Source organism: Penicillium psychrosexuale, assembly GCF_028828465.1.
Source record: "Penicillium psychrosexuale strain IBT 29551 chromosome Unknown utg000004l, whole genome shotgun sequence".
In the NCBI taxonomy this organism is placed as follows: Eukaryota; Fungi; Ascomycota; class Eurotiomycetes; order Eurotiales; family Aspergillaceae; genus Penicillium; species Penicillium psychrosexuale.
The window spans coordinates 6,610,520-6,632,737 of NW_026643189.1; the positions used below are offsets into that span (position 1 = coordinate 6,610,520).

At 48.6% G+C, this 22,218-nt stretch overlaps 11 protein-coding genes across 11 annotated transcripts; 6 read left to right on the plus strand and 5 right to left on the minus strand.

The window, feature by feature from the left end:
* Positions 1-937: 937 nt before the first annotated feature.
* Positions 938-3,309, minus strand: N7518_008373 (ankyrin repeat domain-containing DHHC palmitoyltransferase family protein; the record flags this gene model as incomplete). The annotated part of the gene is made up of 4 exons (XM_057189300.1): positions 938-1,608; positions 1,667-1,779; positions 1,830-2,971; positions 3,037-3,309. The coding sequence occupies 4 exons, from the start codon at positions 3,307-3,309 to the stop codon at positions 938-940; spliced, it is 2,199 nt and encodes a 732-aa protein (XP_057041003.1).
* Positions 3,310-3,813: 504 nt separating this feature from the next.
* N7518_008374 (uncharacterized protein) lies at positions 3,814-4,376 on the minus strand (the record flags this gene model as incomplete). Its single annotated transcript, XM_057189301.1, has 2 exons — positions 3,814-3,821; positions 3,869-4,376. 2 exons carry the CDS (start codon positions 4,374-4,376, stop codon positions 3,814-3,816), a joined length of 516 nt encoding a protein of 171 aa, XP_057041004.1.
* A 506-nt stretch (positions 4,377-4,882) lies between these two features.
* On the plus strand, positions 4,883-6,576 carry N7518_008375 (uncharacterized protein; the record flags this gene model as incomplete). Its single annotated transcript, XM_057189302.1, has 4 exons — positions 4,883-5,046; positions 5,097-5,376; positions 5,435-5,905; positions 5,965-6,576. The coding sequence occupies 4 exons, from the start codon at positions 4,883-4,885 to the stop codon at positions 6,574-6,576; spliced, it is 1,527 nt and encodes a 508-aa protein (XP_057041005.1).
* A 2,524-nt stretch (positions 6,577-9,100) lies between these two features.
* N7518_008376 (putative cyclin-dependent protein kinase complex component) lies at positions 9,101-9,898 on the plus strand (the record flags this gene model as incomplete). Its single annotated transcript, XM_057189303.1, has 1 exon — positions 9,101-9,898. The coding sequence occupies one exon, from the start codon at positions 9,101-9,103 to the stop codon at positions 9,896-9,898; it is 798 nt and encodes a 265-aa protein (XP_057041006.1).
* Positions 9,899-10,125: 227 nt separating this feature from the next.
* On the minus strand, positions 10,126-11,572 carry N7518_008377 (hydrogen/calcium exchanger domain-containing protein; the record flags this gene model as incomplete). Its single annotated transcript, XM_057189304.1, has 2 exons — positions 10,126-10,717; positions 10,770-11,572. The coding sequence occupies 2 exons, from the start codon at positions 11,570-11,572 to the stop codon at positions 10,126-10,128; spliced, it is 1,395 nt and encodes a 464-aa protein (XP_057041007.1).
* A 1,417-nt stretch (positions 11,573-12,989) lies between these two features.
* Positions 12,990-14,747, plus strand: N7518_008378 (cystathionine beta-synthase CYS4; the record flags this gene model as incomplete). The annotated part of the gene is made up of 4 exons (XM_057189305.1): positions 12,990-13,249; positions 13,320-13,354; positions 13,424-14,100; positions 14,154-14,747. 4 exons carry the CDS (start codon positions 12,990-12,992, stop codon positions 14,745-14,747), a joined length of 1,566 nt encoding a protein of 521 aa, XP_057041008.1.
* Positions 14,748-15,095: 348 nt separating this feature from the next.
* Positions 15,096-16,331, plus strand: N7518_008379 (putative short chain dehydrogenase/reductase; the record flags this gene model as incomplete). Its single annotated transcript, XM_057189306.1, is given in 5 exon segments — positions 15,096-15,173; positions 15,219-15,243; positions 15,287-15,624; positions 15,636-15,746; positions 15,786-16,331. The coding sequence occupies 5 exon segments, from the start codon at positions 15,096-15,098 to the stop codon at positions 16,329-16,331; spliced, it is 1,098 nt and encodes a 365-aa protein (XP_057041009.1).
* A 136-nt stretch (positions 16,332-16,467) lies between these two features.
* N7518_008380 (signal recognition particle receptor subunit beta) lies at positions 16,468-17,473 on the minus strand (the record flags this gene model as incomplete). Its single annotated transcript, XM_057189307.1, has 2 exons — positions 16,468-17,205; positions 17,261-17,473. 2 exons carry the CDS (start codon positions 17,471-17,473, stop codon positions 16,468-16,470), a joined length of 951 nt encoding a protein of 316 aa, XP_057041010.1.
* Positions 17,474-17,722: 249 nt separating this feature from the next.
* Positions 17,723-18,844, plus strand: N7518_008381 (putative beta-1,6-glucan biosynthesis protein (Knh1); the record flags this gene model as incomplete). Its single annotated transcript, XM_057189308.1, has 4 exons — positions 17,723-17,914; positions 17,968-18,068; positions 18,149-18,713; positions 18,776-18,844. The coding sequence occupies 4 exons, from the start codon at positions 17,723-17,725 to the stop codon at positions 18,842-18,844; spliced, it is 927 nt and encodes a 308-aa protein (XP_057041011.1).
* A 275-nt stretch (positions 18,845-19,119) lies between these two features.
* N7518_008382 (glutamate 5-kinase) lies at positions 19,120-20,654 on the minus strand (the record flags this gene model as incomplete). Its single annotated transcript, XM_057189309.1, has 5 exons — positions 19,120-19,980; positions 20,035-20,130; positions 20,184-20,294; positions 20,369-20,556; positions 20,615-20,654. 5 exons carry the CDS (start codon positions 20,652-20,654, stop codon positions 19,120-19,122), a joined length of 1,296 nt encoding a protein of 431 aa, XP_057041012.1.
* Positions 20,655-20,885: 231 nt separating this feature from the next.
* On the plus strand, positions 20,886-21,725 carry N7518_008383 (mitochondrial inner membrane protease ATP23; the record flags this gene model as incomplete). Its single annotated transcript, XM_057189310.1, has 3 exons — positions 20,886-21,117; positions 21,175-21,434; positions 21,498-21,725. 3 exons carry the CDS (start codon positions 20,886-20,888, stop codon positions 21,723-21,725), a joined length of 720 nt encoding a protein of 239 aa, XP_057041013.1.
* Between the last annotated feature and the right edge of the window lie 493 nt (positions 21,726-22,218).

The window sequence follows — 22,218 nt, forward strand, 5'->3', positions numbered from 1 at the left end:
GACTTGTTTCGGACTCCATTCTTGAAAGCCGTTGAATGGACCCTATACCGTATAATAACATTGTATATATTGCCTGTTCCGGAAGTGTCTAGGGAAGTTTGGGGGGGTGACAGCCCTAGCACAGCAAGAGTACCTTGTGTAATAAGCCAAGAAACCAATTGCGGTTGTTGACCGCTACATTATTAGCAAGTGCATCACCGAGAACATCAGGCCACACTGGACCCTCAGCCGTCAAACATTGCTTGTCCCTGAAAGGCGGCAGCCCTGCCAAGATTCCGTGCTTGGCGATTAGTGTGCGCTGGCATATGCACCTCTAGTCTCTAGAGCTTCCATGCAGGTACTTTTATACTCACGTAATGCGTAATGCGTAATGTAAAGCATAACCCTTTCAATACATATACATATGTACGGACCTGGACCTGGACCTAGACCTAGACCTAGACTCAGTTGGACGCACCAATCGGTCCCTTCGGAGGGGAATATGACTACCCTTCCTAGCTAGGTATCTTTCCAGAACCGCACAGGGAAGGTCCGGAACTCGGCCCTTATGCAGTGTGTTGGTGATTAGCTGCAGGGTCACTGCACGGCCGAGACGATCTATCTTATCTGATGCGAAATATGAAACTGCGGGGGTTGGAGGTTGAGGACCTTGGATGCTAAGTGGGTGTCATATATGTATACCCCATAGTCAAAGTCAAGTCTTGCTGCTCAAGAGCCAAGTCATCCCCCATAATAGTATAGTGAAACATATCATTAATATCTGACGTCAATTGTACAGGATCTTTATCTAAATGCAAAATGCAAACATTTGCTCGTGCCACGTGGCCCAATAACGCAACACCGCGCTGATTTGCATAATAAAACACAAAGTAGAGGGATATCAATGCAGGATCTGGAATTGTAAACAAATGCAAATACGCTCAGATCTCGGATCGGCTTATACCATGCGTTCGGGGTCCTCGCCAGCAACGCTGCGGTAGCCAGGCCCCTCGCCGGACCGGTTGCCGGTGCGCATGCGCATTGGGGTTTCGTACATATCGTGATAGTTGATCACCTCGCCGCCGAGCATCGCCACCCCAGTCTGGCGCTTGCCGAAGAGCGGAGCCGGGTCACACCAAAAGTCGCGACAATTGGTGACGACACCGCGGGAGAAGGGGTTGCGGGGTCTAGTTGCCTGGGGTCCATCGCGGAGACCATCCTTCGCAGTTGTCCAAAAAGCGTCGACTCCGAGAAGGGATGACCATTGTTGGATGCAGCCGTTTTTCTGTCGGTGTGCGGGAGAACCGCGGAGGGCCGGGTTGGGTCCTTGTCCAGAAGCCGAAAGACCAGCAGCTTCCATTGATGTGGTTCCAGCGGTCATGGCCGACGCAAAGGCTTGGGTGCTTGGGTAGGACCGGTCGATGTGGTGGCCTCGCATGTTCTCGTAGGTTGTCTGGTTGCGAGAGATCTGGACGAGCTGGACGGCACAAAGCATCGTGACCCAGACCAGCTGGAGGGTGATCCATACATTAAGAATCAGGGTGAAGGGGTCGCGAGTGGCGTAATCACACAATGTGTCGTTGATGACATTGCAAGTGACATTGACGGGAGCGGGTAGGGAATTGATATCTGCATCATGTTAGATGACTGATCCTAGGCAATATTTTCTCTCGCCACTAGTACTCACAGGCAATAGTCAGCTGCACAAACAGAATGATACCAACTTCGAGGGAGACTATATAAAGAATAAAATGGCGGAGATTGTTCGATCCAACACAGTTGTCAATCCACGGGCAATGGCTATTCAAGCATTAGTGGTCAGATCAATAGAAACTTATCGAGACACATACTGATCGTGTTTCGCAACGCAGCGCCCACAACGCCGACAGTGCCTGCTCCGGAGTGGCTTTCTTGTCATACAGGGGATGCAAAAATTCTCTTCGTCGAACTTCCACTGGTCGAACAGTTCCTTAACAACCTCTCTCTGCTGATTCCTGCTGCTCACTTTCGGAACATAGCCCGGGTCCTCGACCATGGCAAAAACGTAGAAATAAGCAGTCAAGCAGAAGAAGACTGCGAACAAGATGTTCAGAATCGGCGACGATGAGTATGTTGCCGGCAGCACCTTGAAGACATAGCGGAAGCCAACCCAGAACAATGTGCCAGCAAAGACACCAGCTAGATACGGTGTTTTTTGAAGAACGCGGTATTCCATGGGCCCCTTGTTCGCAAATTGCTGTGCAACATACTGCATCCCGAAGACAGTAACTAACACGAGGGGCACAGCAATGAAAATTGCCAGGCTACTGAGCATCCAGATGGTAACCAGAATCATCAAAAAAGGCCAAAGGAAGAAGAACTTGGCCATGATGCTCTTGCTGCGTACGAAGCTTGAAAGGCCCAGTGGCACCACTTTTTGGGTGCCATCGGGTTCAAAGCCGCGCTCGTTGAGCGAGTGGTACCAAACCCGCAGGGTGTTCATTTCCTGCGCCACAGTCGCAGGTGATTTTCCATCGCGGGTCTTTGCAAAGCGGTCGGTGCCGTATTCGAGCAACTTCAGGACACAAGGCATCGAGCCCTTAACCAGCGCCCAATGGAGCGGCGTCAAGCCACCTTCGTCCACGGCGTTTGCGTTTGCGCCCCATCGCAGGAACAAGTCTACACATGCAGGATACCCCTTATATGCAGCCCACATCAGTCCAGTATGCCCTTGTTGGTCAACAACGTCCACGGGGATCTCCTGGTGTAAAAGCAGCACGACTAGGAACGCGTTGCCGTCGATGGTCGCGAGGTGTAGGATGTTATATCCTTGGACGTCCGTCAGGAGAGGATCCCCTCCATTCTGGAGCAATAAGTTCACAATATAATAATGACACCGTTGGGCGGCCCACATGGCTGGTGTTGCCACCGATTCTCCTCCTTTGGCGTTGACGTCGGCTCCGGAGTCGATCAGGAATTTACACATCGCATATTGATTGTTGATTGCCGCCCACTAGAAAGAGAGAATGCGGTCAGTAAACAGATCCCTATTGTTTGTTGCGCTAGATTGTAACAAACATGCAGCGGTGTAATTCCTTCCTCATCACGGTAGTTTGCGGTGAACTTTTTGGCTGTGAACAGTTTCTGCATAGTGCCAACTTCCCCCATCCGAGCCAACTGCATGATATCCTCCCCCAGAGGAATTGAGCCCTTAGGGGGATCAGGCGGCAAGCTCTTCATCTCCACGTCGTTTGGAGGAATGGGTGTCCCGTTGCCATTCGAGGCGAAGGTGGGACCGAAGGTCTGGCCATGGCTGGGGCCAAGGGATTCTAAAGAGGGCTTGGCAGACATTTTCAGGTTGTCTACTGTTGAATATGTATCGAATGCCACCCGGGGGCTGGAAAGGGACTCGATTCGAGGACTGGACTGTTTTGAGACGGCGGTAGTCTAAAGGAACATCGCGGTTCCGTCGCCGGCGCATCCACTGAGTGGGGAATTTTTCAAGAAGCGCAGCTCGGAAGTTGTAGAGATGGTCAAAGGTACTGGTAAGTGGTGAATGAATGGTAATGGTAAACAGATTGGTGAGGGTCAAAAAGGCGGACTCGAATTTGCGGAGACGCTAATTGAGAGACACGTCGCAGGTACACTTATACTGTGCCTACTCCGTAGTATTTTGTACGCTGTACTCGATGAAATTGAAATAGTTCTAATATATTCCTGTCTTATTCTTGACATCCACGTTTGATTGCTCCCTTTTTGCCTGATTACTCAGCCACAGGCAGCCGCATTTTGAGTCTCGGGCTCTTTTCTCGGTTGCTCTGCCGATCTTTATACCCTCGTCGTTATACTCGATTATCATCGACCTATAAAATGTGAGAACCCGCATGTGCACGCAGGCACTCGAACGTACAATTGGGACCAGGCTCTGAAATCCGATTCATACGAGTCCACAAGCCAAAAAGAAGTTCAGCTCTACCATCATCCGGTCCCTGGGATCCAATCTGCCATCTACGATCTTCATCCTTGGCCATGCGATCAAAGCCCCGCGCATACTCGTCCTCTTCGCGATGGCCGTTCAGACTAAGTCGTCCTAACTGTATAGCCAGCATATCGAACATCTTCATAACTGTGAGAGGGAGCTGTCCGTCCTTGATAGTGACCATCTCAGCGACTTCTACAACAATATCTGAGAGGTTGCAGCACCGCTCTGAAAAACAGCTGCAACTCATTCCGTTGGGATCATCTCGAAGCTCCATCCATCCAGAGAGTGTGTGGGCTATACGACGAAGCTCGGTTTGGATTGCAGCGGCGTCCTGATCTGAGATATCTCCGGCAGAAAGTTCCTGGATATATACGACGAAATCACCTCGCGAGTCGGCGAAGAATTCTCGCGCGGCCTGCAGAGTTGTTGCATCCATGATGGTGGTTAGTACAAGAGATGCTTACTGATTTTAGTGTTAAGGGGTCAATTTAGAAATATTTAGTTGGATAGCTCGAGTCGATGGCGATGCATTCAGAACCCTGTGGGATGAACCCTTTATACTCGAGCGTTCAATCTTTGTTACCTTCTGAAATGAAATGTCCTTTATCCAAGGACAAACAAGGGCTGAAAGAGAGAGATATATATATATAATAGTCCCAAAGGAACAGAGGTTCTTTCAAACTATATCCATCATTTTATCTCTTTAATCGGCTTATATCCTAAAGGACTCGACTAAAGACTTCTGATTTCATACAGAGTATAATTCTATAGCTCCTACTAGAAGTTGTTCATAATAAAGATAAATTATGCATCAGTAAGAGTATTGTGGAGATATACATAGGAGAGTGTTGATCTCAACAAAGGACTCCAAGAGAAATCGGAGCTCCACTCTCGGAGCTCCTTGTTTATCAGGTCTTTGCATCACAACTCCTCAAACCAACAATGGAAGACACTTTGACCGACAAACTCATATCAATTTTCAAGGATCGAGATATTTCAGCCAAGCGGGAGGTGATTGAGTCGTCATTTGAGGATGACAGGAACGCGCAATGGGCGGCCAAGCATCTCCGTCCAGACACCCTGCTATCAAAAGATGAGCTCGCGTTGTACGTCTTATTTGCACCATCAGTCAGAAGACGGAACTAACTGGAAACAGATATATTAAGCTTGTAAACTCCGGCGCTCTTCAGCCTATTATCAGCAACCCAGATCTCGGCGCAACACGGCCTATCCTCGAAGACGAACTCCGCAACGCCATCGAGTCCCTTGAAGCCTCAACGGCAACAATTCAAAAACAGACCGAAGCTTTGAAGCTCCAATGTGCAAGTCTCAACAAGCAATTAGGTCTGGAAAACAATGTGGAGCAGCAGCGGAGCCGGGATATCACTCGGCTGCAAAAGAAACATGAAGCGGGGAGACAAAATACTACCATGGCGGTAGGGGCATGCCCGTCACAACAAACCGTCGCGTGTTGCTGATCCTGACTCTACGTAGGCAATCGAGCTTGTCGATGAGTTGGAGGCTGAATTCAGGACCGCAACGGATAAGTCGGGCGCGGAAAGCAAGAGAATACTCGCTTCTCTGTCTACCCGGTTAAAGCAGGACGACAAGGCGCTCGCGAATCTGGAAACGCTCATGTCTAATATCAAGTATCGTGGAAACGATGCATCTACGGTCAAGCGCACGAATCATCTCAGTGCGATGCTCTCAGGCTACGTGGCGGAGGAAATACACTACCGTCTAGATCGACTATATCTGGAAACAATTCACGGAGGCGGCTCAAATTCGGACGCAACGTATGAGGCAACGAGCACTGCCCTCGAGCAAGAAATAGAGTCTCTGTATCCGGAGATCGAAATCTTGGCAGAAATGTCGACCAGGCAGCAGTTCCATGAGCCTATCCTCCGTGAACTCCAGAACGAGCATGATCAGCTGCGGGTGGTGTCGCAGGAGAAACTAGAACGGGTATGAGGCTCTACCTCGGCAGTGTCAGTGACCAGCAATGAACTAATTCATACTTCTAGGCACTCGACATGTTGATCGAAATGACTTTGTCAAAGCAAGATCTCACAAACCAACTCGGAGTCCGGGAGTCGTCCTCGGAACTATTAGAACAGCTAGCCGCGTTATATCAATCCGAAGCAGGCAGCGAACTCGTCACACAGCCATCATCCCGACGAGAGTCTCTGCGACGCCGATCGTTACAGCCAGGCTTCCTTCTTGCCCCCCGCACGCCCACTGCGCCTATAGTTGCCCAACCGTCACTCGAAAGGCTTCTGAGGCGTGTTGGTGTACCACCGGAATCAATCCTCCACCCGCGCGAGAATGGAGGGGTTGGTGACCTCCACGAGAAGCGTTATCACATTTCCGAAACACTGCACGGTCTTAATATAGCGGTGGACGCTCCTCTGTTGACTTATTTGGCACCGTTGGATAATGCATCCCAGCTTCTTCGTTACTCATTGCACGCCAACTCTCACTATGAAACATCACTGCGCGATCCTTCGGAGGAGTCAGCGCTCTCAGGCCTCGAGAAAGAACTCGCGAGTCTTCAAAATGGGGCTCAGAAGCTCAATTTGGATGTTCTCCACCACCGTGATAGCAATCAAGATCGATTAATTGAGAGGTGGGCATAGGAATCGTGGCGAAGCTTTGCTGCCCAAGCCAAGTTCCTTTTTTTTTCTTCACGGTTCCATTGTTTTTATGGATCTGAGCGTTCATGCATGAAATATTGTCTGATCTCATTGTCGAAGGTGTCAATGGTTGGCTCTTAATCGCCGTTGGGTTGTTTTAGCGCCAAAGTGATTTGACCTCTGATTTGACGCTTGGTGGCGTGTGGCTGAAGGATCCCTTCTCCGTGACTTTAAAACCCCTGAATAATGTTGCGCAGTGAATATTCTAGGCAGTAATGCCAGCCGTTGTACAAGGCATTGGACACTATTCCCCGAATAGTCGGTGTTGGTTATGATATGGACAATAACAGGCGTTCCGTTGTATCTTGCCGCTCCTCAAGTTGGGCCTCACTTTGGAACACCCTGCTAATCACACTATATCACTTCTTGATATAGGACCTCTTTTCGGAGATGAAACTCCCAAAATCCACATTTCTGGTGTGATGGAAGAGGATGAAGGGAATTTGTCGAATTTCAACGAATCTTGTCACCAGGCAACTGGCCTTCAAAGCCGCTGACTCGTTGACCTGCGCCCTGGTGACCTCAGGTTTGTATCAGTCATTCTTTATTTGGAGACAGAAAATATCAACATTTAATAACTTCATTATAGGTCCCCTCTCTTCGAGCAGATGTTGCCTTCAAATCCCTGTTCATTGTCAAAATGCTTTAACATAAAATCAACTCGATATCTCGCCATAAAGATCTTTGTTTTCAATCCATATCAAACGATCTTGCTTTGTCCAGTCTTCTTTGTCTCGAGCCAAATATATCAATACTTCTCTATCTTTACTCTTTGAAAGGAATCTGCTTTGCCATTGTTCACATGTCCTCTTACGCATACTGTGCCCGGCAATTCGCGCGTGCTGCTGTAATCAACGAGGTTCGTCGATCTCCATTCATTTCTCTGCCATATTCCTTCAACAACTCCCTTGTTCAAGGATGTCTTTGTTTCCAGATGCATTGTTCATGAATCATTTATTAGCACTCCACTGCCCTCGAGTTATATCATTGGATTCCACCGAGTATCGAGAACAAGAAGCTAATTCAAGATAGTTAACACGGCAGCGCACATACCTACACTCGATAGATATGAAGTACCGGCCTTCCTATTCAACTTACAGATCAGAGCCTGTTGGCAACTTCAGTTCTCGGTATGCACCGCCAGCTTACCACAGGCTCTTTGTGGTTGATCCCCCGGACTATGAAATGGCCTCTAATTTTGCTAGAAGGAGATATGATTCAAATGTGCGGCTGTCGACGCGGCAGCCTCGGTACAACAGAACACAAAAAAACGTTCGGTTCGATGACTCTGGTTACGAGTATGAACCGAGATCGTCTTCACGGAGTTCCTCACGAGGCCACGAATATGAATACAGGTCTCCGGCACAGGGTCCCTCGCGGGTCCCACGGTCCCAGGATACCTGGGACTCAAACCCTGCTAGTAGCCGGTACGAAACAGACGAACCGGGTCCCGTTAAGCGTGGATTGCAGGAAATGTCGGGTTCGGGTCGACGTGTCCTTGGACAACGCAGACGAGCGCCATGCGTCTTGTTCTAAAGCCGAGCATTTCGGTTGCCCTGGCCGCGTTATGTCTCGCATTTGTGAACCAGCATGTCGAGACATTCGCAGATATTCGTGGATAAACTGCTTCCCTTGCTGAGGCTGTCTTTCCTTCCATTTCCAAACAAAAGTATGGGTTTAATCCGGACTTGACCTTGTTTATTTTTTACCCCCTAATCCCGGCATAAGACTCAAGAGTCTGCTAGGATATGTGATCGCGTCTTGTGTCGGGAGTAGGAGGCTCATAGTCTGCTGGAAAAAAAGAAGAGACAGGTATCGGGAGTTGCTGAGCCTTTTTTTTTTTGTATGGAGTCTAGTTAAATATATAGATAGGGGTTTGTTTTCGTTTTATTCTCCTGGTTGGGAAATGTGATGATTCTCAAGTTGTACCTTTGTTTTGTATAGTCCATGGATTCCAAGGTGAAGGTCACATGTGGCGACTTTCTTATCCTCCCCTTTTGCCTTGTTCTCCTTATTTCTCGACTTAGTTCATTTGTTTTGATTCAATTCAATTCAATTCAATTCAATTCAATTCAATTCAACTCGGTACTTGATTCGGTTTTTATTCACAGATATATGTATCAGGTTTCAAGGTGAGCTGAACATTTAGATTGGAAATTAATGGTCAACTTCTCATTCCGCATAGAGATCCAAACAACTTACCACTCTCACCCCGCTATACAACTCTACAAAAAGGGAACATCATCGATCATATCGCATCAACTCTCCCGACTCCCCCGTGATCGATTCTGGGATTCGCCAGGAAGTGAGCCCAAGTCCCAACAGAGGCCAGAAACCACTCATTGGAAAATGAGATACCCAGCCAGGGAGCTACCATCCACCTCAAGGTCCAGGTGCGCGCTACTCGCAACCCCCTACCAAGCCCGCGCCTGCGCGTGGCAGTGACGGCAATCCATACGCGCACACCATGGCCACCGCCGTAACGCAAACCACAACCATGTCCGTGTCCCAAGACACAGATTCCAAGCAAAACGCAAACCCCGCGCCAACCATGCTAAAACTCGGCTCGCCGTTGGATAATATTGACCGTCACCAACCTGCCGACGATCCTGATTCGTCACAGACCCCCGCCGCCGTGTTTGATATTTCGCCCGAGGCTGCATTACACTTGCTTTGTTTGAATGTTGAGCGGCTAGGCGCTTACTTTGCTCAGAAACCCATCGGCCCCGATGAGCTGCATACGCATGGTTCCGCGACCCTAGTTTGTGATACCCCTGTTGAGGATGAGCTCAAGGTGAAAATCGTCGGATTGCATGTTAAGGATTCAGATGATCCTGTCGACCCCGCCAAGGCGACGGAAGAAGCGATTCAGATGGCTATCTTGGCGAAGAAGTTCCTGTCAAAGAAGGTGCCACCGATTCCGTTGAACGAGTATCTGCTTCGTTTGCATAGGTACTGTCCTATGTCTACTGCGGTCTATCTCGCAGCTAGCGTGTATATATCCAAGATGACGCTGGTCGATAATGTATTAAGGGTCCTGCCCAAGAATATGCACAGGCTTGTGCTTTCTGGTGTTTCGGTTGCTTCAAAGGCTCTAGAGGACTTGAGCTATCCGCATAGCCGGGTTGCGAAGGTCGGTGGAGTCAGTGCGCAGGAATTGTCGAAACTCGAGATCAGCTTTTGTTTCCTGGCCGACTTTGAGCTGCGTGTTGATGCGCAGATGTTGATGAACGAAGCCTTGCGTCCTCAGACAACCCTGGAATAATGACCGGTCAGATCATACTGTTTTTGTCTCATATGAGGTCATATAACATTATGTGGCCTTATCTGACTAGTTAGGTGCTGTCTGATGTTCAGACATTATTTACTCTGACCATCTAATGGAGCTTTAGTCCCACCCCCCTCTATCAAACTCTTCAAAACACCAACCATGAGTGATATACAGTATGCAAAATATCCGCGGACCAAAAACGCTTAGAAACTACCCGACATTCAAGACTGGTTGGTCGAGGTTATGTGCACCGGGGGATAGTACCAAGTGCAAACAGCGACGATGAAGTAAACCAGCACACAAAGAGCACCTTCAAGGTAATTGGACTTGCCATCACGCAAGAAATTCCCAACGACTAGAATCGAAAGCACGAGAAGGACAACCATGAAGATCTCGAAGTTCAAGCTCATATTCTTGCCCATACCCCAACCAACAATGACAGTAAGCGGTGCGTTCAGCAGTGCTGTTTGGATCGAAGGAGCTAGGCAGTGGAAGAGTGCAAAGTTGATCTGGTTGTCCCAGGCTTCATCGATGGCTGTAAGATGCTCAGCGGCCTTTTCCACCAGAGGGACGAGAATTAAACCGAGGAAATTATCTGAGACGCCGCGCTCAACGATGTACTCGATTTCTTGGACTAGGAAGACAGCGGACATGCAGACGCAGGTCAGTGCAACGGCGATGACAAGGAAGCATTCTATCATTGTAAGCTTTGCCCTCGCGGCTTCTTCGTGTCGGTCTTCGTCGCGGTGTTCGTCTTTCTCTAGGATATCATCGAAAATGGAGTTGTGACTGTGTAGGTTGAAAAAAAGATATCTATCCCAGAGTGTTAGTGGTTAAATAATAGGCAAGAGCCTAGGCCACTCACGCCAAAAACGCTACGAGAAGGATCACCGCAGTGGCACGGCTAATCGTCAAGGCATATTCGTTCAACTGCACCAGAGTAAACTGTGCATTGACGCTTCCACGCAACGTGGAGTAGAACGCACTTGGAATCAACAGACCGAAACCGGCGACAAGGAGCAACCCAGTACCGACTTCACTAATGGCTTCGTGGAAGGTCTGCTCATGACGCTTGATACCGCCGACGAAGAAACACATACCCAAGCAAAGCAGGAGATTTGCCATGATTGAACCAAGAATAGCGGCCTGGATGACAGGAATCAGATCCGAGTTTTCGGTCCGGCCATGGTTATACAACAAAACCATAAATAGCACGAGTTCCACCACAGCGCCCAAAGTTGTTTCCACAATGATGCCTATCATCTTTGGTAACTTTTTAGCTAGCTCCCCGCCAGCAAAGCCGAGCAGGTTTGCCGAGGGCACCATGGCGATATAATTGAGACTGAAGATCCAGACGTGAAGATCGGGTCGCGCGAAATGAATGACAATTGCGGCGGGGACAAATGGCCAGAGGATATTCACGACCATCGAGAGCGTACAGACACTCCTAAAGCATACCTTGAGGAGATGCCATGGTTGAATGCCGCTTCGACCGCTCTCTCCAGCTGTGTCCACGCGAAATAAGGCCCATGCTCGCTTGGAAGTGGTAGAGTTGGTGGGCAATATCGAGTTCTGGGAGCCCTTCTCCTGGACCGTCTTCGGCTGTTCACTGTTCCCACGGAGACGGGGGTCGGCGTTCTGTGAATGTGTCGACCTGATTGAGCCCATTTTTAACCAACAACAACTCCGTATAGATTGGAGAGATCGGAGAGCTCGGGGGGAGTTGGATGAAGTACACGCAAGATATCAGACCGTGAGACAAAATCAAATTAGGGATGGACCAAACTCGGTAAATGCTAGAAGAAAACACGCTGAAATAGACAAAAAGAAGAAAACAAAAATGCAAGATGGGCTGGGGACTGCAAAGACTATACAGCGCCTGGGCCGCAATACAATATGGAGGACGGAGCATAAAGGAGGCAAATAAAAACAACAGTCGGATGCGCTGGCACTTGACAGAGCCAATCAGCCCCCGAGTCTTTCAATATGGATAGCCAGGGGGTCTTGGCGCAGCCACGATGTGTTCCATGATGCCTTCCCCGTGAAGATCGCCGTATCCCGTGTCGCGATTTGACTAGAGAAGAAGAGGAAATAAAATAAAACAATGAATTGACGACGAACTCAGTTGTACTGCCATACTATACTCGGCTTCCTGGACATACTCGCTCTCTTGTCCAGATTATTGGCGTTCTGTGTAATATTCGTATTCAGTCCTTTTGTCTCTCAGGGGATGAATTGTCATTTGAGTGTGGGGAATGGCCATTTTTCTGCACAGCCACGGCCTTGGCTTTGTAAAAGCGTCGTATTTAAGCGCGAATAATCTAGTCAAGTATGGACAGTTTGTATGGAATCGGGCAATGATATGCGTGCTGTGGGAGCTTGTTGAGCTTGATCTATCAACATGACCCTTTAGGTGATTATTAGCCAATCAACCATTGGTGGTGGGTAGAGATCGCCCTAGCTCTTAAGGTTGGCCAAGCAGGAGTTAGCAGGAGTAATAGGTTTTTAGCGAGAGTTAGTGAGACCAGTGGATATCTGTTTTGGAGGTTGTCAAAGAGAGAAAGTTGGTGAACTCCCGAAGTCGAGGAGTAGACTGACAAATACCGCCTCGTCATGTGTTTGGTCTTTTTCAATGTCTTTTTCAATTACGGAGTACAGTATATATGTTTTTTTCAATAGATATTCTCCCTAGTGTTCGCCTCAACTGCACTCTTGATGTAATGTTATAATACTAATACATATCTAGTATGTAGTCTGAATTACAGTCTGATCCTTTTGATGTTAGGCTTAGGGGTTTATAGAAATAATCCCCCTGGACTTTTTAATGTATACCATTGACATTGTATGAGCTATTGGTAAATAGATCAACCCATCAGCTAATACCTATATATAACACACACCAACCTATAAACCTATAACCTATGACCTTATAACACTCAATATCAAAAGTAAACAAAGTCCATAGATATATGGGCCCACATAGAGAAAGCCGGCTACCATCGGGCGGGGCACAAAAGTCGATGGCGAAATCTTGGACTTGTGAACTTCTTCTTTGCTACATTCTCTCTATCACAACTCATACATCATGGCTTCTACCACTACCCCCGGCGCCCCGCCGGTCACTTTGGACACTATCACCCAGCAGATCGGCAACACACCCCTTGTACGGCTGAACCATCTGCCCCGCACCCTGGGAATCGATGCTACTGTCTACGCCAAGTTGGAGTACTTCAATGCCGGCGGCAGTGTTAAGGATCGAATTGCCCTACGTATGATTGAAGAGGCTGAGCGAACTGGTCGCATCAAGCCTGGTGATACTCTCATTGAACCCACCAGTGGCAACACGTAGGTCTTTTCCTTCCTTCTCTTTCGCTTCGAGCGGTCATGGGCGCGGACGCTAATTGAGATTCATTAGTGGTATTGGTCTGGCACTGGTTGCTGCCGTCAAGGGTATGTTCTTATTGTCTAGGCTTTACTTGTCAGATCCGTCTTAATTGTGTCCATTCTTTCTCTACTCAGGCTACAAGACCATCATCACTCTCCCAGAGAAGATGTCCGCCGAGAAAGTCGCTGTCCTGCGTGCCTTGAATGCGACTATCATCCGAACCCCCAACGAAGCCGCCTTTGACTCGCCTGAATCGCATATCGGCGTCGCTAGACGCCTCGAGAAAGAATTGCCCAACGCCCACATCTTGGATCAGTACGAGAACCCGAACAACCCCTTGGCACACGAGCTTGGCACTGCCGAGGAAATCTGGACCCAGACCAATGGTAAAATCAATGCTATTGTCGCTGGTGCTGGAACCGGTGGTACAATCACCGGTCTTGCTCGTGGCCTGCGGAAGCACAACCCCGATATTGACGTGATCGCCGCCGATCCATATGGTTCTATTCTCGCTCTGCCTCCCTCCCTCAACGAAGCTCGTGCCAATGAGCCTTACAAGGTTGAGGGTATTGGATACGATTTCATCCCCGAGGTTTTGGACCAAAATGCCGTTACCCATTGGATCAAGACTGAAGATAAGGAGTCTTTCAAGTACTCCCGGCGTCTGATCGCCGAGGAGGGTCTGCTGGTCGGCGGTAGCAGTGGTAGTGCCATTGCGGCTCTGGTCAAGGCTAACGAGGCCAAAAAGTTCTCCAAGGACGATGTCATCGTTGTGATTCTTCCCGACAGCATCAGAAGTTACCTCTCCAAGGTCGGAACAATTTTTTTCCTGATTGATCTTCCATTCAAGCTAACCGATTCAAGTTCGCCGATGACGACTGGCTCGCCGCCAACGATCTACTCCCGTCGCTTCCCGCCGTTGCGTCGACAACTCAAACTCATGTGCCTGTGTCTGACCCTTTGGCCAATGCCAAGGTCAGCGCCTTGCGCTTGAAGCCCATCACCACCGTGACAGCCAACTCCCCTTGCGAGACTGCCATCGAGGTCATGCGCGACCGAGGCTTTGATCAGCTTCCAGTCCTTGCCCCCTCCGGACGTAAGCTCGTCGGTCTGGTCACGCTGGGCAACGTTCTCAGCCGACTGACGCACGGCCGGGCCTCAGGCCAGAGCCCCGTCTCTGAGGTCATGTTTGACTTCTCAAAAATTTCCGAGGTAGTCACCGACCCCCGTGATTTCTCCAAGGCCCTAGACTCCTTCAAGCCTCAGACCCGGAGTCGTGGCTTCATCGAGATCACCATGGATACCCCTCTCAGCGTCCTGAACCGCTTCTTCGAGTGGAATAGCGCTGCAGTTGTGACCGAGAAGGACGAAAGTGGTGCGATGAAGCCATTGGCCATCGTTACCAAGGTCGACCTGCTCACTTGGATGCTGCACCAGTCCAAGACGGACAAGGCCTAAAATGTTTCCTTTGTTTATTTTCTGAAATGCATTCGCATGAGACATTGCTTGTTGGGTAGGGGTTCAACATTCCTGACCATTGATATCTGGGAACAGGCGTTTCTGTTGCGTTGGCATGAAGGCTCCCCAATGGGATTCAACACATTGTGGGATTGAAATACCTAGATCGTGCAGCGCAGAGACTGGCGTTTAATGTGATCAATACTTAATGCACGCCATAGAGAATATATACATGGTCCTTTTTCAAGTCTGTTCGGTTTAGGTGGCGATGACGTCGACTCAGATCAGAGATGTATGTGCGACTTCATCTGGGGATCCTCTCGACTTTGTCGATTCCACCCCCCAAAGATGACAGGAATATTTACTTATCGGAACTTCTCCCTGGGAGACATACCGCCGTTAAATGGACGGGTGGCTGTAGTGACAGTGAGTCCTCTCGTTATATCTCGGCCCAGCAACTAATTTCCCCAGGGTGGCCAAGCGGGCATTGGAAAAGGTAAGCAGATTCCTTGACCTCTAGCCAGTTGAATATCCTGCAGGGTATAATAACGAGAATACAGAGATCACAACTCAGCTTCTCTTGCACGAGATAGAGAAAGTAATCATCGTTGCCAGAAGTGAAGACAGATACATCACTGCTCGTGAGGAATGGAGGCACCGCAAAGGCCTCTCCCTGGAGAATGACAGTCGAGCTGAATTTGTCAAATGTGATCTGGGCGATATTCAGGATGTCAAGGCCGCGATTGAGAAGATAAAACAAGTCACAGATCTCATATACTGGTTTGCAATGCAGGTGATTTCTCTCTCTATCTCTCCATCTCGACTGAATCATTACATATTAACCTACCTCCCTAAAATGAAGCCATCAGTGTTCAAAGTGATAACAAGCGTTCATCTCAGAATATCGAGCGTGTATTCGCGACAAACTGCGTCGGACACCAAGTCCTAGCCACATTACTCCTACCACTGTTGAAGAACAGCGTGACGCCTAGCAACGACGTACGAATTGTCGTGACCAGCTCATCGTTCCATTGTTAGTGCCAGAAGCTCGATCTGGATCTTCTATTCTCATCGTCACGCGTCAAGTGGTCCGCCTTGTACGATGGAGTATGGCGGTATGGCCGATCAAAGTTGGGTAATATCCTCTTTGCCAAAGAGCTCAGTCGGCGACTTCAGGAGGATCAAGATCCAGCGAGCAAGCAGATCTATGTCAATTCGTTCTTTCCGGGCAATATCGTCACTGATCAATGGCTCGGGTGGGAGTTTTATTTTGGGAGATTCCTGGGTTGGCTTATAAGAACGGCAGGATCGTGGCTGGGTCAAAGTCTGGAGGATGGTGCTGCCACGAGCTTATATCTTGCGACTAGTCGAGAGGTGCAGGAGCAAAATCATCGCGGTCGGTATTTTATACCTATCGCCACGCAGTGTGAGCCCAGCGCGATATCTGGAAATATGAAGCTTGCTCGAGATTTGTGGGTGAGTGCTATGTTTTCTTCACGCCGTTATATTATATCATTGACCATACAGGATTGGATTGATGCCCAAGCTACCGAGACACTAGGATTAGATTGGCAATATCAATAGAAAAAGCACATTGTAGTCTAGAATCTTCTCAGTGCAACTTTCCTTTTTCTGGCATAACATATACAAGTAAACTATGATAGGACCACCTATTTACTATTCCAGACCATCAAGACAAGAAAGCAAAAAGTCATCTCGCTCACAAGCACATACCAACCCACTCCTCCCAGCGGCGCACTCCAGATCCGAACTCTTCTTGTGAGTCACCCTTGACAGCACCACCAACCACTTCAACCTTGACACCGACCTCATGCTCCAGAAGCTTGAAGCTGAAAGTCTCCTGTTCATCATTACCCAAAATTTCCTCCTCTTCATCTTCCAACCCAGTATCCGCACTTGCATCCAGAAGACCCTTAGTCTTCGACGTGCGGATGCGATCAATCTCCGCTTCCAGCTTTTCCCTCACTGCGCCCGGCGGCAATGCAGTGAATAGATCCTGCTTGTTCGCGGCGACTAAGACAGGGACATCAGTGGTTCGCTTGCTAGATGATCCGTTCTTTGCGCGCTTCTGGAGAAAGAGGAGAACGTCGTGAAGATAGGTTGCGGTGTCACGGAGCGTTGCTTCGTCAACTAGAGCTGCGGTATCGACCATGAACACCACACCGCGTAGCCTTGTCTTGATATCCTTTGACCGGGACATGGTCTGGAGCTCGGAGATTCCTTGCGATACGCGGAGCTTGCCATGGCCAGGGGTATCCCTTATGCGGTACTTGATTGGATTCCGGACGGCCTCCTTCAAGGAGGGATCGTTCACTGATCGGTAGCGGTTGGATCCGGTTGGGACAGTCGGTGGTAAGGTCACGGTTACTAAGGTTGATTGTTGGGAGGTGTGGGTGCTATGTGACTTGTTTGAAGCAAGCGAGGACTTGGCCTCGAGCTATAAATTGGTTAGCGAGAACTTAGCCACTCTCAGGTCATAGACTGCAACCTACCAAGGTCGTAAAAGCAGTTTTACCAGCTCCACTGGGGCCTAGGAGTAGGAAATTACTCGAGGGCGGAGAAGCTACGGTCTGGAAGAAGAAGATATGCAGTGCGATCGGGACACCAAAGGTGAATAGGACAGCGATAGCAATGGCGACAAGGTTGCCATCGAACAATAGTGTAGCTATGCCAGTCACCGAGTTCCAATTTGCTTGAGACGACATCCTGTCGGTTATAAGTTTGGAAGTTGTCAAAAGTTGTGGGCTGACACCTTGACAGGAGAAGCCCGATAGCACGGACCCATCCACTTATCTTAATGCACATCACGGGTCTATAGAAAACCCTCGAGGGCTCAAGGGCCTTAGGAATGATGCACATACCAGGCCACCCTATGAAGGGGTGATTTCCCTCTCTCTTGACTGGGAGATAACTCTCTGTTCTTTCGAGACTTGTGCTTCTCAATCATATCAGCCATGAGAGTCCAATTACTTCAGGTCGCCCTGTTATTCACGGCCGTCTATGGCCAGATCAGTTCTCAGATCACAACATATGATCTGAGTTTCGACGGTGCAGCTGCCGTGAGTCTGCTTTGGGGCTTAGATGGCGAACCAACTTCAACTTATAATTTTTATCTCTGTGCCGGTGATGAGACGACGGGTTCATATGTATGTTTCTCTCTATACGGAACTGCAAAACATAGAGCTAACCACACATCTAGGACACTCTATCGCAAGTTATCAACAATGGCGCCTATGCTCCTGGTGACATGGTGTCATTTCATGTCGATCAAAGTGTCGGTGGGAATGAATTCAATGCATAGTAAGACTATTTATTTCCCTGACATCGGCGGCTTCATCAATTCGCTTTGTGACTGACCAATGTCCCTGGGGCCCAATCAGCTTTCTCAAGATAGTTCTATCAGGCCCTCATAACTACTGGTCCGGGTTCACCTCTCATTTCACTTTGACCAACATGAAAGGTACATTCTCGACCAAAGTAACAAATGCGATCAAGACGATGCAGCCAATTCCCGCCATCGTTATCTCCTGGCCTACAGTCAAAGACGATGACCACCTCATCGAGGCCGCAGATTTCACTTCAATTTCCAACTCCTCTATTCTCGCCAAGAGTTCCTCAACCGAAGCCACCTTGCAGTTCCCAACTTCAACCGCCAAGGGCGAAGCCGAGCACAATGAATTGCGCAAACGACAAGTGGCTGCTGTCGGCGGCGTTGGCGATGTTTCTGTAGTTGACCAGCATACCGTCCCATACGGTGAACAGACTGGCTCGATCAAATATGCCCCGATGCCTAAGAGCGCTGGGACTACTGTCGCCACCAGATCAGCCACTCCTCAATACCCGCCTTTCCCGTTCTCTATTGCAACCAGCTACTTAGGTGCGCCAACCATCCAGTACACGGATACAGCTTTTGCGACATGGACGGCGAACACCATCGAGAACACGGTGAGTTTGATTCTTGCTTGTTGTCGGTTGGGTTTGAAAGCTAATCCTCCGTTTTTGTTCAGGCTGCGCCCGCTCCTGCGCCCACATTGGACAAGAGAATGCAGAAGTGGTTGGACCGTTGGAATGATTGATAGGCTTTCAGGCATCTTGCCATTTTTGTTTTCTCGGATATCTTTACATGGCACTTGAATTGACGTATAAACATTCAATTTTCAAGTGCTTTCATTCATGCTGTTTTGGAGGTCATTTCATGCTTTTGGGGCCTTTAAATTGTCGGCCTATATATCCCGAGTAACTTTTATATTGAAACGATCAGGTTTGACTGGGAATATCGACCATCAATGCCTTTGAATGCAAGAAGATTCTCGCTTCTGTTCATAATATGCGTGTACCGGATGGGCCAACATTATGCCTCCGGGGACTTCCATTCCTCCAAGGCCGGTGTTAGTGACGGTGTCACGGTATGTTTGTGGTCCTCGGGGTGGAACGAGATGTTCTCTCGCATTGCCACACAGTCGCTATCGGCATAGCCAAGTAGCGTCTCAATCTGTGTGCTGCGGTGGCCCTTGATGTGTGTGATTTCAATACTTCCATAGTTAACCAGAGCGCGACCGACTTCCTTAGGTTCCTCTCTGTGGTGGATAAAATCGCCATTCAAGGCATCTGGGGATGGCCGATCAACAACCACTAGCCGCACAGATTCTTGCTGTCCAAAATGGCCTTCAACCCCGACGACTCCAGCCGGGAGAAGATTGGCATTATTCAAAAGTGCGTGGTAAGCTCCGTGGTCGATGTATAATGTACCATGTGGGTACAGTCCATGGAGTAGCCAGAATGTCCGTGATTGAATCGGGGTATCTGAACGGATGAATCGGGTATGTAGAGGGGCAGTGGGTGCCTCACTTTGGTCGTCAGCTGCTACGCCATTTGACCGAGCCTCGAGGTATTGTAGATATTTCACAATATCATGAACGTTGCCTGGTTTTGAGCTCTTGGTGATAACTGTAGTGACGCCAGCACTGGTTCCAAGCTTTGCAGCCACAATCTTCGTGCTCATACCTCCAGTGCCGAGAGAGGAGCCTGCCGATGAGACGTCAGCCTCGAGAGAGGATATATTGGTCACCACCTCGATGGGTTTTGCATCTGGGTTGGTTCGAGGGTTGGCTGAATAAAGACAGTCGACATCGGTCATTAAAAACAGATAGTCGGCCTTGATCATTGCCGCGGTAATTGCAGAAAGGGTATCGTTGTCGCCAAATTTGATTTCCTAAAAATGATTGGGTCAGATGCGAGATCGCGACTCGAAGGGGAACTTCCTTACAGAAACAGCCAGGGTATCATTTTCGTTGACAATAGGAATCACTCCCATATCAAACAACTGTCCGAATGTATTTTGCGCATTGACATATTGGGTTCTCTGTAATGAGTATCAGTGGAGGAACAGGGCTGGGCAGGTATAAGGGTACATACATCAGCAATATCATTTCTCGTCAACAGAATCTGAGCCACAGGGACACGAAGATGCGAGAATAGATTATCCCAAAGACTCATCAATCGACATTGGCCAACTGCAGCGAGAGCCTACAGATTTCATTAGCAACTTTTCCATTAGACATATTATATGGGCTTGTATTCCTGTAGAATCGAAGACATACTTGTATGCGTGGAAGATATGTTGGTCTTTTGTCTACATTCATCCTTCGCAGACCAACGCCCACGGCACCAGACGATACAAGGACAACCCGGTGGCCATCTCTGTGTAGCTTGGTCACCGTTTCGACGATCAATGTCAAGATCGAAAGTATGGGCTCGTGGGTTTTCTCGTCAACAATCGAACTCGTTCCTGATACATCGAGTGGTCAGTACTTGAGTCATCGGACAACAGATATAGATCCCCGCACCCAATTTGATCACGATTGTGAGGCTGGATGAGGTCACCATAGCGCAAATTCCAGTTCCAATAAAACTCCCAGTAACAAATAAACAAATAAGAAACAAACGAAAAGAATATAGAAAGGCCGGTTGTGTTGTGGGCCCCGCGGTGATGAATCACGGAAGAGCCCATTTTGCCAGATTCCGGCGCTGATTCTGCCGTACACTACCGCCATTTGCGGAGGATCTCGCTTTATCGCGCGGAGTGATGGGTGACTCTCCACAAGTCCACGATCGAAAATGACAGACTCCCAGTCGCCAGGTGCGGCTGCACCTTCCAATGGAAAGCCGGAAACTACAGGGTTTCTCCCCGGTGATGACACCTGGACCCAATTCCGCAATATCTATTCGATTCTCACGGGCAAGATGTCCAACGAAGGAATCGAGCAGTTCCGTGTTGCGCGAGACACTCGCAATGAAGAAGCAGACTGCAAGCGCTGTGAGGATCAGCGGGATTATCTTCTTCAATATAGTGAGTCCCTTGTCTAAGAGTTATCTAGCTGGATACTGACATGGTCGATTTATTAAGGCCCTACGATTCGATTCCTCAGCGAAAGCATTCAACAATTAGGAGGCGATCTTGACAATCATAACATCTACTGTCGTCGTTGCACTGATCGGAAGGGTGGTGGCTTCGATCCGGAATATGGAATCCTGATCTGCGCAAATGAGATGAAGGACCAGGGACACCTCGAAGATACCATGGCCCATGAGATGGTTCATGCCTTTGATCACCTCAGGTTCAAGGTGAATTGGTCTGATAATCTTCGGCATGCCGCTTGTACCGAGGTATGTGTTATTCTTGTCTTCTTAACCCTTCTTATATTGCCGAGATTTGCTAAATCTGTTTAGATTCGAGCTAGTTCGCTCAGCGGCGAATGCAGATGGGCGCGTGAATTTTTCCGAAGAGGTCAGTGGAAGCTTACACAACAGCACCAAGAATGCGTCCGACGGAGAGCCATTCTCTCTGTGCAAGCACGCCCAACTTGTAAAGACGAAGCCCATGCCACAAGGGTCGTCAATGAAGTCTGGGATAGTTGTTTCAGAGACACACGCCCATTTGATGAGATCTATCGATGATACCACACAGCCTATGCAGCGTTGTACTATTCTCGCCCTTTGTATGATAGATATTGTTTGGATGTACTATATTTCATGAGTTTCACTAGCGACACAAACCTTCCCGCCTATCTACCGGGGTTCTTTTAGGATTTGTTACGTGTAAAAATATGTAAGGTTATGTATGTATCATGTGATTGAGAGCACTAAAGGTGAGATGAGATCAAAATATACCTGGTCTATGATGGTGATTGTCAATGAAGTCTAAGAACACAACTACAGATCCAGTCCGATAGTATTCTCCGTCCTCCATCCTGGTTATAGATGCAAATATCTCAGAGAGCATAGCTATCCGTGGCTTCTTGTGGGATTGTTTGAATGTGCCATGTTGTATTGAACACGTCGGAGAATAAAATTAAGATCAAAATATCGCCATATCGCGAGTACCTCTCCAGCTGGACTCCAAGACAATCTAACACGCCTTGAAAATGCATGAGGCTCAGACACCAAAACT